The 12442-nt window shown below is 46.3% G+C and overlaps 1 protein-coding gene across 1 annotated transcript; it reads left to right on the top strand.

The window, feature by feature from the left end:
* The first annotated feature begins 413 nt into the window (after positions 1-413).
* On the top strand, positions 414-12001 carry ZNF286A (zinc finger protein 286A). The gene is made up of 5 exons (XM_041001435.1): positions 414-692; positions 1492-1580; positions 5870-5984; positions 6852-6944; positions 10188-12001. The coding sequence occupies exons 1-5, from the start codon at positions 638-640 to the stop codon at positions 11402-11404; spliced, it is 1569 nt and encodes a 522-aa protein (XP_040857369.1). The 5' UTR covers positions 414-637; the 3' UTR covers positions 11405-12001.
* Positions 12002-12442: the final 441 nt, after the last annotated feature.

The following is a 12442-nucleotide window of genomic DNA, read 5'->3' as shown; positions in this document are numbered from 1 at the left end:
GCTGGCTCCCAGAAGTTGGTAGCCTTTGTCAGGCCCGGGATGGGAGGTGAGTTGGTGGGGCGGGTTTCGCGGTGGACTGGACAGCAGGTAGCTCCGTCAGGAGTCGGGACTGGAGCTGACATCTTGGGAAAGGGGCTAGAGGACAGGCCCCGAGCCGCCTCCCCTCCGCCAACACACACACACACACACACACACACACACACACACACACGCCTCGCACCCCGACTCCGGAACTCGGGGTGCCAGGGCGGGGGCGTCGCGGGTCTTGGGCGAGTGCCCGGAGCAGGGCAGCATGGGTCTTACGCCCCTTGCACCTCGGGGGGCGGCCTCAGCACCCCGCTTCTTCCAGGCACTCGGGTTCCCCCTTGTGCCCCCGCAGACAGCTCTAGAACGGTGGGCACGGGTGGAGGGACCCATCCCGAGCCATGCTTTCTCCTCTCTGGTGTCCAGGCTTCCACCGCGGGGCACCGAAGCAAGCTCCCCGGTGAGGCGGGCACCATCCGGACCTGACCGTGACCTTTTCTGCACATCCTTCAGACGGAAGGCTGGGTGGGCAGGACCGCGGGACCCCCGTGGGCTTGGGCCCAGAGAGTCCCGGGGCAGTAGAGGAGGGGGTGAAGAGCAAAATCCTCAAGACATGGAGGAGGTGGTGGTCATGGAGCCAGAAGTGGCCGAAATGCCGGAGCCGGGAGGTAAGATTGCTGGCCGTGAACTTGTGCGAGGGCACAGTTCTACTGTGGAAAGGGGGAAAATATGGTGGCGTGGGGCGGGGAGGTGGTTCTTGGCTGAATGGGCTGTCACTTAGTCTGCGGGGCTTGATAGGGAACCTCACCCCCTTGCAGGTGTAGGTCCACCCTTGAAAACCACCCAAAAAACGAAAGGTTGAGCTGCAGAGGCGCGAGCCCAGGATCCTCAATGAGGCTACTTAGCGTTTTCCTCAGTTGGGGTCCCATCCTCATCTCCATTTCTTGGTCTCAGAATTCAGCTTCATGCTTGGCAGAAATACTGCCCCACACCTGTTCTCCGCTTTATCCCTGCAATCGCCCTGCGATTTCCATACTACATTTTGTTGTTCTTGAACATACAAGAAAAGAGACATGAAAGTTGATCACCAACTTTGAATTTGCCTGATCGGCCTAGACCAACGTTACGTGACGTTTGGCGTGGGACCTCTGCCATGTATTTCTCTCCCATCTTCTATACTTGATAAACACCTCAGACTCAGCCGTTAAAAAATGGTTGCTGGGATTCAGCAGTCTGTGTTTTAACTAAGCACGTACAAGAATTTTTGAGAGCCAAACTTCTCCAGTATTTACCCTTGGGAAGGAGCTAATTTCCGGAGAGTGCCAGGATGTGTTAACTATAAACCCCACAGAGCAGGGACATCTCCGTGGTTCCTGGGAGGCGGCGGGGTGATTTGGGGTTCTTAGATTTGCAGTCCTGAGGACGAGGTAGATCGAAGCCCCGCGGTCACTGCTTTCCTGCCTGCAGGTCTGTGTCCCCAGGTGTCCCCCGTTTCCCAGGAGGAGAGTTCGGAAGAGGGCGAGGTGGCAGCCCTGCGCCTCACCGCCACATCCCAGGTGAGCTGCGCGTCTAGGGGGCAGGTACACTGCATGACGTGGCATTTCTTGAGTTCTGAGAGCCCACTCGGAACACGACAGACAGCTCAGGAGAAGATGCTTCCTACGTAAACTAGTACTTCTCTTATGCATCTGTGTTTGTTAGGCTTTGGCAGGCAGGTAGGGAGCGTTTTCCTCTTCTTGCCTATTCCACTCGTTTCTGTGTTTGGTCATGTGGGAAATGGGGCATGTCACTTAAGACGTGTTTCTCCAGCCCGATGCGGTAGCCTAGCGGCTAAAGTCCTGGCCTTGAACGTGCTGGGATCGTATATGAGCGCCAATTCTAATCCTGGCGGCCTCACTTCCCATCCAGCTCCCTGCTTGTGGCTTGGGAAATCAGTTGAGGACAGCTCAAAATCTTGAGACCCTGCACCCATGTGGGAGACCCGGAAGAAGTTCCTGGATCCTGGCTTCATACTGGCTCAGTTGTGGCCATTTGGGCCGCTTGGGGAGTGACTCATCAGATGGAAGATCTTCCTCTCTGTCTCTCCTCCTCTCTGTATATATCTGACTTTGCAATAAAAAATAAAGTAAATCTTAAAAGTCTTGCTTCGCTATAGGGAAATAATATCACATCCGAATGACTGTGTAGGAATTTAGGCTGATGGGGTTATAAAAGTAATTGTTCAGCTAGTTGAAAAGAATGCCGGGAGAGGAGGCCTGGGAGGAGTCAGAGGTTGCAGCCAGCCAGAATCCAGCCCTGTGAGATGCAGGATGCTCAAGGAGTGTGTCTGCAGTGTTGGCGTTCTCCCCAGCAGCAGGCAGGCGTCGCCAACATTCAGAATTGTCGGGGCTCATCTTGTGACACGGCAGGTGAAGCGTCTACTCGGAATGTCAGCGTGTCGGAGCGCTAGTCAGAGTCCAGGCTGTTCCATTTCCAGCCCGGCTTCCTGTCCTGTGCTTGCCCTCCCACCCCCACGTGGCCGACCTGGATAGAATTCCTGGCTCGGCACTGACTGCTGTAACCGTTTCAGAAGTTAACCAGTGCGTGGGAGGTCTCAGTGCGTGCTCGCTCAGTCTCTTCTCCCCTTCTCACTCTCTGTGGCTTTGTCTTTCAAATTAAAAAAAGTAATAAGATTTTTGTAAAATTTATTTTTACTTGAAAGGTATACTTTTTAGAAAGAGAAAGAAAAACACAGAAAGGGGTCTTCCATCCGCTGGTTCGCTCCCCACATGGCCATAAAGGTGAGAGCTGAGCTGATCTGAGGCTGTCTTCTTTCTGGGTATCCCACATGGGTCCAAGGGCCCAAGGGTCCAAGGACTTAGACATCCTCCCCTGCTTTCCCAGGTGATTAGCAGGAACCTGGATTAGAAGTGGAGCAGCCAGGATTCATACCAGCATCCGTATGGGCTGCTAGTACTGCAGGTAGAGGATTAGCGTGTTATGCCACTATACTAGCCTGCAAAATAAGTGTTTTTTTCATTTGTTTCAATTATTAGTCGCTTGCATGAAAACTGAAACTGTCTTAAGCCAACAGAGTTTCTTTTTTTTTAAAGATTTATTTTTATTATTTTTTTATTGGAAAGGCAGATATACAGAGAGGAGAGACAGAGAGGAAGATCTTCCGTCCGATGATTCACTCCCCAAGTGAGCGCAACGGCCGATGCTATGCCAATCCAAAGCCAGGAGCCTCCTCCAGGTCTCCCACACGGGTGCAGGGTCCCAAAGCTTTGGGCTGTCCTCGACTGCTTTTCCGGGCCACAAGCAGGGAGCTGGAAGGGAAGCAGGGCTGCCGGGATAGGACCGGCGCCCATTTGGGATCCCGAGTGTGCAAGGCGAGGACCTTAACCACTGCGCCACCGTGCCAGGCCCCAAAGCCAACCTTTTAATAAGGAAATTTACTCATTCATATTTAATATGTGTGTTTCAAGTTCTTCCTGCCGTGTGGTTTTCAGCATCCTGTTTCCCTATGGTTTCACTGTTTCTCCTTGGCTATTTCTCCTAAATTCGGTGCAATGGCTTGTATTTTTCTGGTCCTGATTATTTGCTGTGTGTCCAGCAATTATTTGCTGTGTGTCCACTGAGCGTTGGTTTAGTTATGTGTGTGCATTCCAGAATCAAGATCTTTTTACCTTAAAACATCTTTTCTATGTGGTGGCTACTTAGTGACTTCACATTTCGTTTTATTTTCAAACGATGCATGTTTTAAGGTGAAATCACAGGTTATTTCCATTTTTGTAAACTTGACTATGAGATAATTTTAGGCAAAAGAAATGCTGCAAATAATACAAACATTTCTGTAGGTGACTCATCCGGCTTTTCCAAAAGCTAACATTTTACTTGATTCTAACCATGATGCTCTAACCTGTGGACCTTATTCAGAATTTCCAGCTGTCTTATTTTTCTGTTTTTGAAATTGTGCTGTGTCCATGTTCTTTTTCTAACTTGATCCATTTGCTCAGCTTCCTTGTTTAGTAACATTGGAGTGCTTAAAGCTGTGCGTTTCTCTCAGCATAGTTTTAGTCATTTAACATTCATTTTTGAATTTTTGCTTCATTTTAATTTTTTTTAGTTACTCATTCTTTTGGATTTTATTGAAATTTACTTTGTTGCTTTTTTGCTAATGCCTCTTGAATATTTGAACAGAGAGATTTGTTTATCCAGTTACAGCATTTGATACATATTTATTCCATCAGCCTTGGATTATTATTCCTATTTTTATGGCTTTATTTAAATGGCGTGTTGCATACTGATGTGTGTCTAAATCCTTATAGCTTTTGTAATAGGCATGTCTTGTAGACGTGCAATATTATGATACGTGGTACATAAACATTTACTTGTATCCTTGCTCTTAATCTGTTGCAGTCATTTTCCAGTTTACTGATTTTTTGCCTTGAATTCCAAGGTCGGCTGAATTTGGTGCTCGTTGGCCTTTTTCCTCCTTTACTTCTCCATTCACAGCTCATATATTGCAGTTCATCTTCTGGTTGGATTGAGGCTGATTCTTCAGCCTTTTATTCATGAGTTATGGGAATCATGCAAATATAGTTTAGTTTAGACCCCACCCCATACACACACACTCTGCTTATATTTTGTCCAGTTTACCAAACCACATTGTGGTGAGGTTTTGGCAGTGATTGTTTGTTTGCTTTAATTTTGTCTGAGAGGCTGAGATCTGCATCCCATCGCCTTGTTCTCTGGCTGGGGTAAGCCAGGCCTGAGCCTAGAGCTCAGTGGGTTGCAGGGATCCAGCTAGCTTGCCCATCATGCACCTGTCTCCCAGAGTGGACATTAAGAAGCTAGAATTGGGAACAGAACCAGGATTTGAACTGAGGCATTCTGACCAGGAAGGCAAGCATCCCAACCAGGAGCCTAACAGCTGGACTAAAGGCCACCCCAACTCCGACCTTAATGCTTTATTCTCCAGCATGATGGCTCACTGGCTAAATCCCTAACTCACACGCCAGGATCCCACATGGATACAGGTTTATGTCCCGGTTGCTCCACTTCCCATCCAGCTCCCTGCTTCTGGCCTGGGAAAGCAGTCAAGGACGGCCCAAAGCCTTGGGACCCTGCGCGTGGGTGGGAGAACTGAGAGAAACTTCTGGCTCCTGGCTTCAGATCAGCTCAGCTCCGGTCGTTGTGGCCACTTGGGGAGTGAGCCAACAGACGGAGACCTTTCTGTCTCTCCTTCTCTCTGTAAATCTACCTTTCCAATAAAAATAAATAAATATTTTTAAAAAATACTTTATTCTTCAGGAAGACTGTCATCTTTCATTGTTAAAAGCATGAAGTTTTGGGCCAGGTGCGGTGGCGCAGTGGTTAAGGTCCTCACCTTGCACACCCCGGGATCCCATATGGGTGCCGGTTCTAATCCCAGCAGCCCTGCTTCCCATCCAGCTCCCTGCTTGTGGCCCGGGAAAGCAGTCGAGGACGGCCCAAAGCTTTGGGACCCTGCACCCACGTGGGAGGCCCGGAAGAGGCTCCTGGCTTTGGATCAGCATAGCTTTGGCCATTGTGCTCACTTGGGGAGGGAATCATCGGACGGAAGATCTTCCTCTCTGTATATCCGCCTTTCCAATAAAAATGAAATAAATCTTAAAAAAAAAAGCATGAAATTTTGCCTCTGAGTTTAGCAGGGTGACTTCCGATTTGTAACCTGAATAACTGTTAGAAGACCCATCACTTAGCACAGCTGCTTTCCCTGTTGAGTGTCTTTGTACCATGGGCCAGAAGAAACGGAGGTGGGGGGATGAAAAAGAGGCCTTCCCGTGAAAGACGGTGAACAAAGGTATGCTTTGTGTCCCAGGCAACGGTGACATTCAAGGACGTGGCCATGGACTTCACGCCAGAAGAGTGGGGGAAGCTGGATCCGGTGCAGAGGGCCGTGATGCTGGAGAACTACCGGAACCTGGTCTCGCTGTGTAAGAACAACGGCGCCCTCGCCTCCTCACTCAGCAGCCAGAAGGTTCTCGCGGACCTCCAGAGAGCTCTGTTTCCGCCTTAGCTTCTTGGCGACATGGGTTTGCTTGTTCTGAATCAGGACTCAGGTGGCAGAAACGAAACCCGCATCTTGCTTCAGAGAGTGGAACATTTCATCAGGATTTCTTTTATCTGTTTTTAGTGATTTGGCCGGGCTTCCCTCCCCGTTTTATTCTTGAGATCTGTCGCCCCATGTGGCAGACAGGTGGTCATCGGTGGCCTCATTGGCGGCCCACAGGGCTCTGTGTCATTCCACCTGTTAGCTGAACAGAAACACAAAATTACCTGCATGTGGGGTCAGTGCCCACCACTGGGGCCAGAAAAGCCAGGGAAGCTCAGGCCCATGGATGGCGTGTGTGTGTGTGTGTGTGTGTGTGTGTGTGTGTGTGTGTGTGTGTGTGTGTATACACATATGCATATGTTTGCATGAGGGCAACCCCCTCCCAAGCCCCCTGTAGCAAATCCCCTCAGGAACTTCTAACACTTGAAGAATAAGGGAGTGAAAATCCAGGCAAACCGCCGTGGCAGTTGCATTCTGTCGCGCTGCCAATGGGGGTCCCACTTTTTCCATTCTCTTTCCTGAGATAAGGATTAATACTCTCTCTCTCTCTGGAATTTCCTCACACAGTGAAAAGGTGTGCAAATCCAGTGTAGTGCCTCCCTAGCGGGGCCAGTTACTGCAAATCTTTCCGTGATAATGTGCCCTCTGCATGTCCAGGGTTGAAGCTTACACTGCAGGGGTGTGTGTGTGTGTGTGTGTGTATACCGCAGACGGTTCGAACCCATTTCTTTCCTTTTGTCATAAACAGGGCTTCCGATTTCCAGGCCTGAGAGCTACAGCTTGGAGAATGGAAGAGAAGTGCTGAAGCTGGAGAGGAAGGCCTCTGGGGGCAGCTGTCCAGGTGAGTGAGAGGTGGGAGTCTGCAGAACCGGCACCCAGCAGCTCAGTGGGGAAGTGACATTGTCACTGCCCGAGGAACAACACTAGATCGATAAACGTGCCCTTGTTTTTAAAAATATTTGAAATTGCAAATTATTTTAAACGCATGCGGAAGCTCAGAAAATAGAGAAGCACTCATGTTGTACCCATCACCAAGATTAAAGACATGTTAATATTTCTTTCTTCCCTCTCTCCTGCGATGTTACCATAACTCTACAGTGCTATGAGTTTGCACAAACTGAACACAGTGAGGTATCAGTGGCCAGAACCAGAAAACAACATCAGACACCTGTGACCGTTCTCTCTCCCCTCCCACGAGTGACCTTAGCCCAACGCGGAACACCGTAGATTCATGTGATGTGCTCTTGAACTTAAGCCGTGGTACATCTTTTCTTGTGTCCGACTTCCTTCGCTGAACGTTAAACTATGAAACCCATGCTTGCTGTGCCAGTCACGCATTCTCGATGCTATACACGTTTCCCTTATGTCAGTATAGCGACTTATACACTGGAAGATGGCCATTTGGCTGCTTTCCTGTTGGTGCCTGACAGTACTGCCCTGTGCATTCTTTGCTTGTGTTTTCATGAACACGTACTCCTATTGCATGTATAATACACTTAGAGTTTTTGAGCGATAAGGTAGGTGGGTGTTCATTTTCAGTCAACATCCCTAAAAGATTTCGAAAGTCATCACTCCAGTTATGTTCCCAACACCACAATGTGTCAACGCTAGCTGCTCCACGTTTACCAACACTGAATGCTGCCTGTCTTCATTTGAGACATTCTTAGGAGTGTTTATTTATTTTAGAAAGAAAAATATTAGACTCAGGTAAAGTCTTTGTATTCTGCTTTGCTCCTAGAAACAGCACCATATATTGAAAGAGGTGAACTACTCCCTTGTGTGCATAGATACAGAAATACCTATGTACGGTTGCCTCCATTTTTTCCTTCTGTAGTCTTTTTTTACCTTTAATATTAAGCTGTGTTAACACGTGTCATTTTATCCGTTACGGAGTTAGTCCAGTTTTTTTCTTCTTTGCTTTGAAAACAGCAATGATCATTCATCTATTAGCTTCCTGTTTTTTAAGATTTAATTTTATTGTGTTTTTTTTTTGTTGGAAGGTCAGATATACAGAGAGGAGGAGAGACAGAGAGGAGGATCTTCTGTCCGATGATTCTCTCCCTAAGTGGCCACAATGACTGGAACTGAACCAATTTGAAGCCAGGAGCCAGGAGCTTCTTCTGGGTTTCCCGGGAGGGTGCAGGGTCCCAAGGCTTTGGGCCGTCCTCGACTGCTTTCCCAGGCCACAAGCAGGGAGCTGGATGGGAAGTGGGGCCGCAAGGATTGGAACCCATGCTTATATGGAATGCATGCATGGCGAGGACTTCAGCTGCTAGGCTACTACCCCGGGCCCACATGTATTAAGCTTCTTATATTCACCTTGAGAGTTTGTTTAGCATAGGTAACAGAAGAGAAATTTCTGGAATTTGATGCCGAGTTAGTTATTAGGGACTGCCAAGGTCCTACTGCCATCCTGGCCAACAGTGGATATTACCAGATTTCTGATTTTCATCTGTCTGGTGGTTACAGAATGCTCTTCCATGTGCTTCAGTTTGTACTTCTGTGTTAAATACAGGGAGTTTGAGAATTCCATATTAGTTGCCTATTTAGGCATTTCATGTCTTTGAATTACCTCATATCCTTTGCTCCTTTGTAAACACGAGCTATGCAGATGTTTTTCTTGGTTTGTTGGAGTTCTTCACGTTAATACATGAGAGTTTATTAGAGTTTTTCTGTTAGTATATGACAATTAACAGAAGTCACAAAACATTGATCCCTCCAACTTGTAGCTAATTTTATTTTGAGATGTCTTAGGCATATAAAATTCTACATTTTAATATCATACTTACTTTTTTTAGCACACTTATACTTCAGTCCAGCATCATTTATTAAATAATCTTTTGTCATTGATTTGCGATAACTCCCGTTTATTTGATATGCTTGGATTTCTTTCTGGGCTGTCTGGTGTACTTGTCTTTATGGCAGTATCATACTTTTTTTTTTTTTAAGGTTTATTTACTTTTTATTGGAAAGGCAGATATACAGAGAGGAGGAGATACAAAGATCTTCTGTCCACTGTTCACTCCCCAACTGGCTTCAGTGGCCCCTGCTGAGCTGATCCAAAGCCAGGAGCCAGGAGCCTCATCCAGGTCTCCCACATGGGTGCAGGGTCCCAAGGCTTTGGGCCGTTCCCTGGCCACAAGCAGGGAGCTGGATGGGAAGTGAGGCCACCAGGATTAGAACCAATTCCCATTTGGGATCATGGTGCATGCATAGCTGCTAGGCTACCGCACCAGGCCCACCAGTACTATAGTGCAGCAAGATTTGAAAACTATATGTTGGCTTTTGCATAATACACATTTTCTGTGAACTTTTTGAAGAGTCTTGTGTCTCTCCTTCCTTTTCTTTCTACACACACACAACTGTAAATGCTCAATTATACTTCTTTCATTTAGATATTATTTCATACCAATATGCAAAGATTTTTCATTTTAAAAAGTTTCACAGTATTCTGTTGTATGTATATGCTGTAGTTTATTCAGTCATTTATCTATAATGGAACATTTGGAGCGTTCCCAGTCTTTTACTACCTGAGTTAGTGTTGCAATAAAAAGCAGTGTGCATATCATTTCATATATTTGCCAGTGTATCTTGGGAGACTGTAGGAGGTTTCAGATGAGGCACATAGTTAGGCATTGTTAGGAAGATGGCACTGCCAGTGGGTTGTGTGTTTGCTGTGGGCAGGATTGAAAGACTGGGAACTTAGGACTCATAACTATACCCTGGGATAATCCTGCAGATTTTCATTGCAGCATGATGGGTTATATGAAGTTAATTCTCTCATTCTGACCTGATGTAGTCCTATGTCTGCTCATAAACAGATATGTTGCTTCAAGTTCAGTCCTCCTTTTCCTGTATTTCTGGGTATCTTTTCCATCTTGTGACCCTGGATGGAGTCTGTTCATTCTCTCTGCTTATACTGAGTGTTTTCCTCCATCCTTCTCTTTACAAATCATCTGATGAGTCACATCCCTTACTGCGTGAGGGCATGCTTTTCACGTTCATTAACTTTTTACCTGTTACAGAATTGCTTTTCTGTTGAACACAGAAAACGAAGGGAATTTGCATTTCCAATGTCTTTCAGACATGGAGCCAAGAGCCAAGAGCAAGGATTACGCTTCAGCGCAAGATTTTTCCAAAGAATCGTCCTGCCAGGTTGCGATCATTGAGAGACTGACGAAGAACAGTGGCTCAGATGCAGAATGTGAAAGTTGGTTAGAAAGTCAGCAAGAAAGTCAGGAGAGACACTTGAAAGAGGCGTTCCCTCACATGAACACCTCACCTGAGGAAAGAGATCTTGAACGTGATGTTCCCTGGGAAAACTATAGTCAAAAGTCCGTCCGTGCCACTCAAGACAGAGTGCTCAGAGGAACCTGTTCCTTCCAGACACTGGGAAAACGCTTGAAGCAGAAATCAAACCTAGTGAAAAGGCAGAGAACTTACAACAAAGAGAAGAAGCCTCATAAGTGTAACGACTGCGGTGAACTCTTCACTTACCATTCAGTGCTTATTCGACACCAGAGAGTCCATACCGGAGAGAAACCCTATTCCTGTGACGAATGTGGGAAATCTTTTAGCCACAGGGCGAACCTAACGAAGCATCAGAGAACTCATACTAGAATGCTCTTCGGATGCAACCAATGCAAGAAGACTTTCACAGAAAGCGCATCCCTTGCGATCCACCAGAGAATTCACATTGGAGAGAGACCTTACGAATGCAGTGAATGTGGGAAAGGTTTCAATCGAAGCACACATCTTGTGCAGCATCAGTTAATTCATACTGGAGTGAAGCCCTATGAGTGCAATGAATGTGATAAGGCCTTCATTCACTCGTCAGCACTAATTAAACATCAAAGAACTCATACTGGAGAGAAACCCTACAAATGTCAGGATTGCGGGAAAGCCTTTAGCCACTGCTCATCCCTTACTAAGCACCAGAGGGTTCATACTGGGGAAAAGCCGTATGAATGTAGTGAATGTGGAAAAACATTTAGTCAAAGTACACATCTTGTCCAGCATCAGAGAATTCATACTGGAGAGAAACCCTACGAGTGTAACGAATGTGGGAAAACATTCAGTCGGAGTTCAAATTTTGCTAAACATCAAAGAATTCATATTGGAAAGAAACCCTACAAATGTGGTGAGTGTGGGAAAGCCTTCATTCATTCGTCAGCTCTTATTCAACACCAGAGAACTCATACTGGAGAGAAGCCCTTTAGATGTAATGAATGTGGGAAAAGCTTTAAGTGCAGTTCATCCCTCATCAGACATCAAAGGATTCACGTTGAAAATCAACCCTGAAAAATTACTGAGTATGAAGTAAAGTAAGTTGGGTTTATCACTGTATGAGGTACCTGAGTGTTTAAATGGAAACTTATTGTATGCCTTGAGACCCAATTATATAAGCATCTAATTTCATTTGCATAATATGTAGTTGTTGAGCCACAAACAGGCTGGTGCTTACATCTGTTGATTTGATAATTATTAAAACTTCCATCCAGGGATCTCAGAATTTTAAGTCTCAATCTCCCAAATACTCATTCACTAAAATTCATACAGTCCCAGAGAGGGTGGCCATATACACTGGGAAGTTGCTTCCCCATCTCCTGATCTTGTTAGAGACCTATTGTAGCCCCTCAGCTTGCAAAAGGAATTGTTACTTGGTAGGTTAGCTTGATGGCTCATAATATACCCTTCTCGTGAGGAGGACACAGAGTTGCTCGTCTCTGAGTCATCAGACATATACATGACATCAGCTCTCCAGAGAATGTAAAACTACCACTTACTGTGATGAGCGTAACCAGGCTGTATTTAGTTGTCGTCAGAGGAATGATGTTACTCGCAGAGTTGTGGTATTTGTTACCCCTGTTCTGTGGAGCCCTACCTAAGTTTCCCTTTTTTTGTTGTTTTTCCTGGAGTTACCAGAGGTAGAGTTGGCCAGAATCTGAACTGTTCATCAGGTCCCTATTTGCTTATCCTTGGCATTGAATTAATCCTTGGTTTTCTATTGTGAACAACTGTCCAGGAAACTTTCTACATCACTCAGCTTTCTGTAAATTGTGCTGTATCACCTTAAGGAAAGACTCCGTAGATACCAAGGGTCTAGAAAGCTGGTGGATTGGATCAGTGTGTTATTGTATCTAGGGTTCCTGTCAAGAAGAAGTGAAGCCACTGAGACACCTGGGCATATGTTTCTGTCAGTTATGGAAACCAGTTCACAGGACAGGCCTCAAGCAGCTCACTTGAGGATGAACAGGTCTCCATGAAGAAGTTACCATTTCTCTGCCCTTAAGGTTTACTCATATTGTTGTTGCTGCTGCTGTTCTCCATATGCTAATT

The sequence above is a fragment of the Ochotona curzoniae genome, unplaced genomic scaffold, assembly GCF_017591425.1.
Source record: "Ochotona curzoniae isolate NIBS_2020 unplaced genomic scaffold, NIBS_Ocur_1.0 scaffold_2453, whole genome shotgun sequence".
In the NCBI taxonomy this organism is placed as follows: Eukaryota; Metazoa; Chordata; class Mammalia; order Lagomorpha; family Ochotonidae; genus Ochotona; species Ochotona curzoniae.
Note: the sequence above shows the minus strand (reverse complement) of the source record. Positions and strands in the feature narration are given on the sequence as shown.

Bases quoted from the DNA above. Each gene is read 5' to 3' on its own strand.
- ZNF286A (XM_041001435.1), top strand. From the start codon at position 638: ATGGAGGAGGTGGTGGTCATGGAGCCAGAAGTGGCCGAAATGCCGGAG. The intron at 693-1,491 runs GTAAGATTGCTG...TCCTGCCTGCAG, and splicing joins CGAAATGCCGGAGCCGGGAG to GTCTGTGTCCCCAGGTGTCC. The intron at 1,581-5,869 runs GTGAGCTGCGCG...TTTGTGTCCCAG, and splicing joins GCCTCACCGCCACATCCCAG to GCAACGGTGACATTCAAGGA.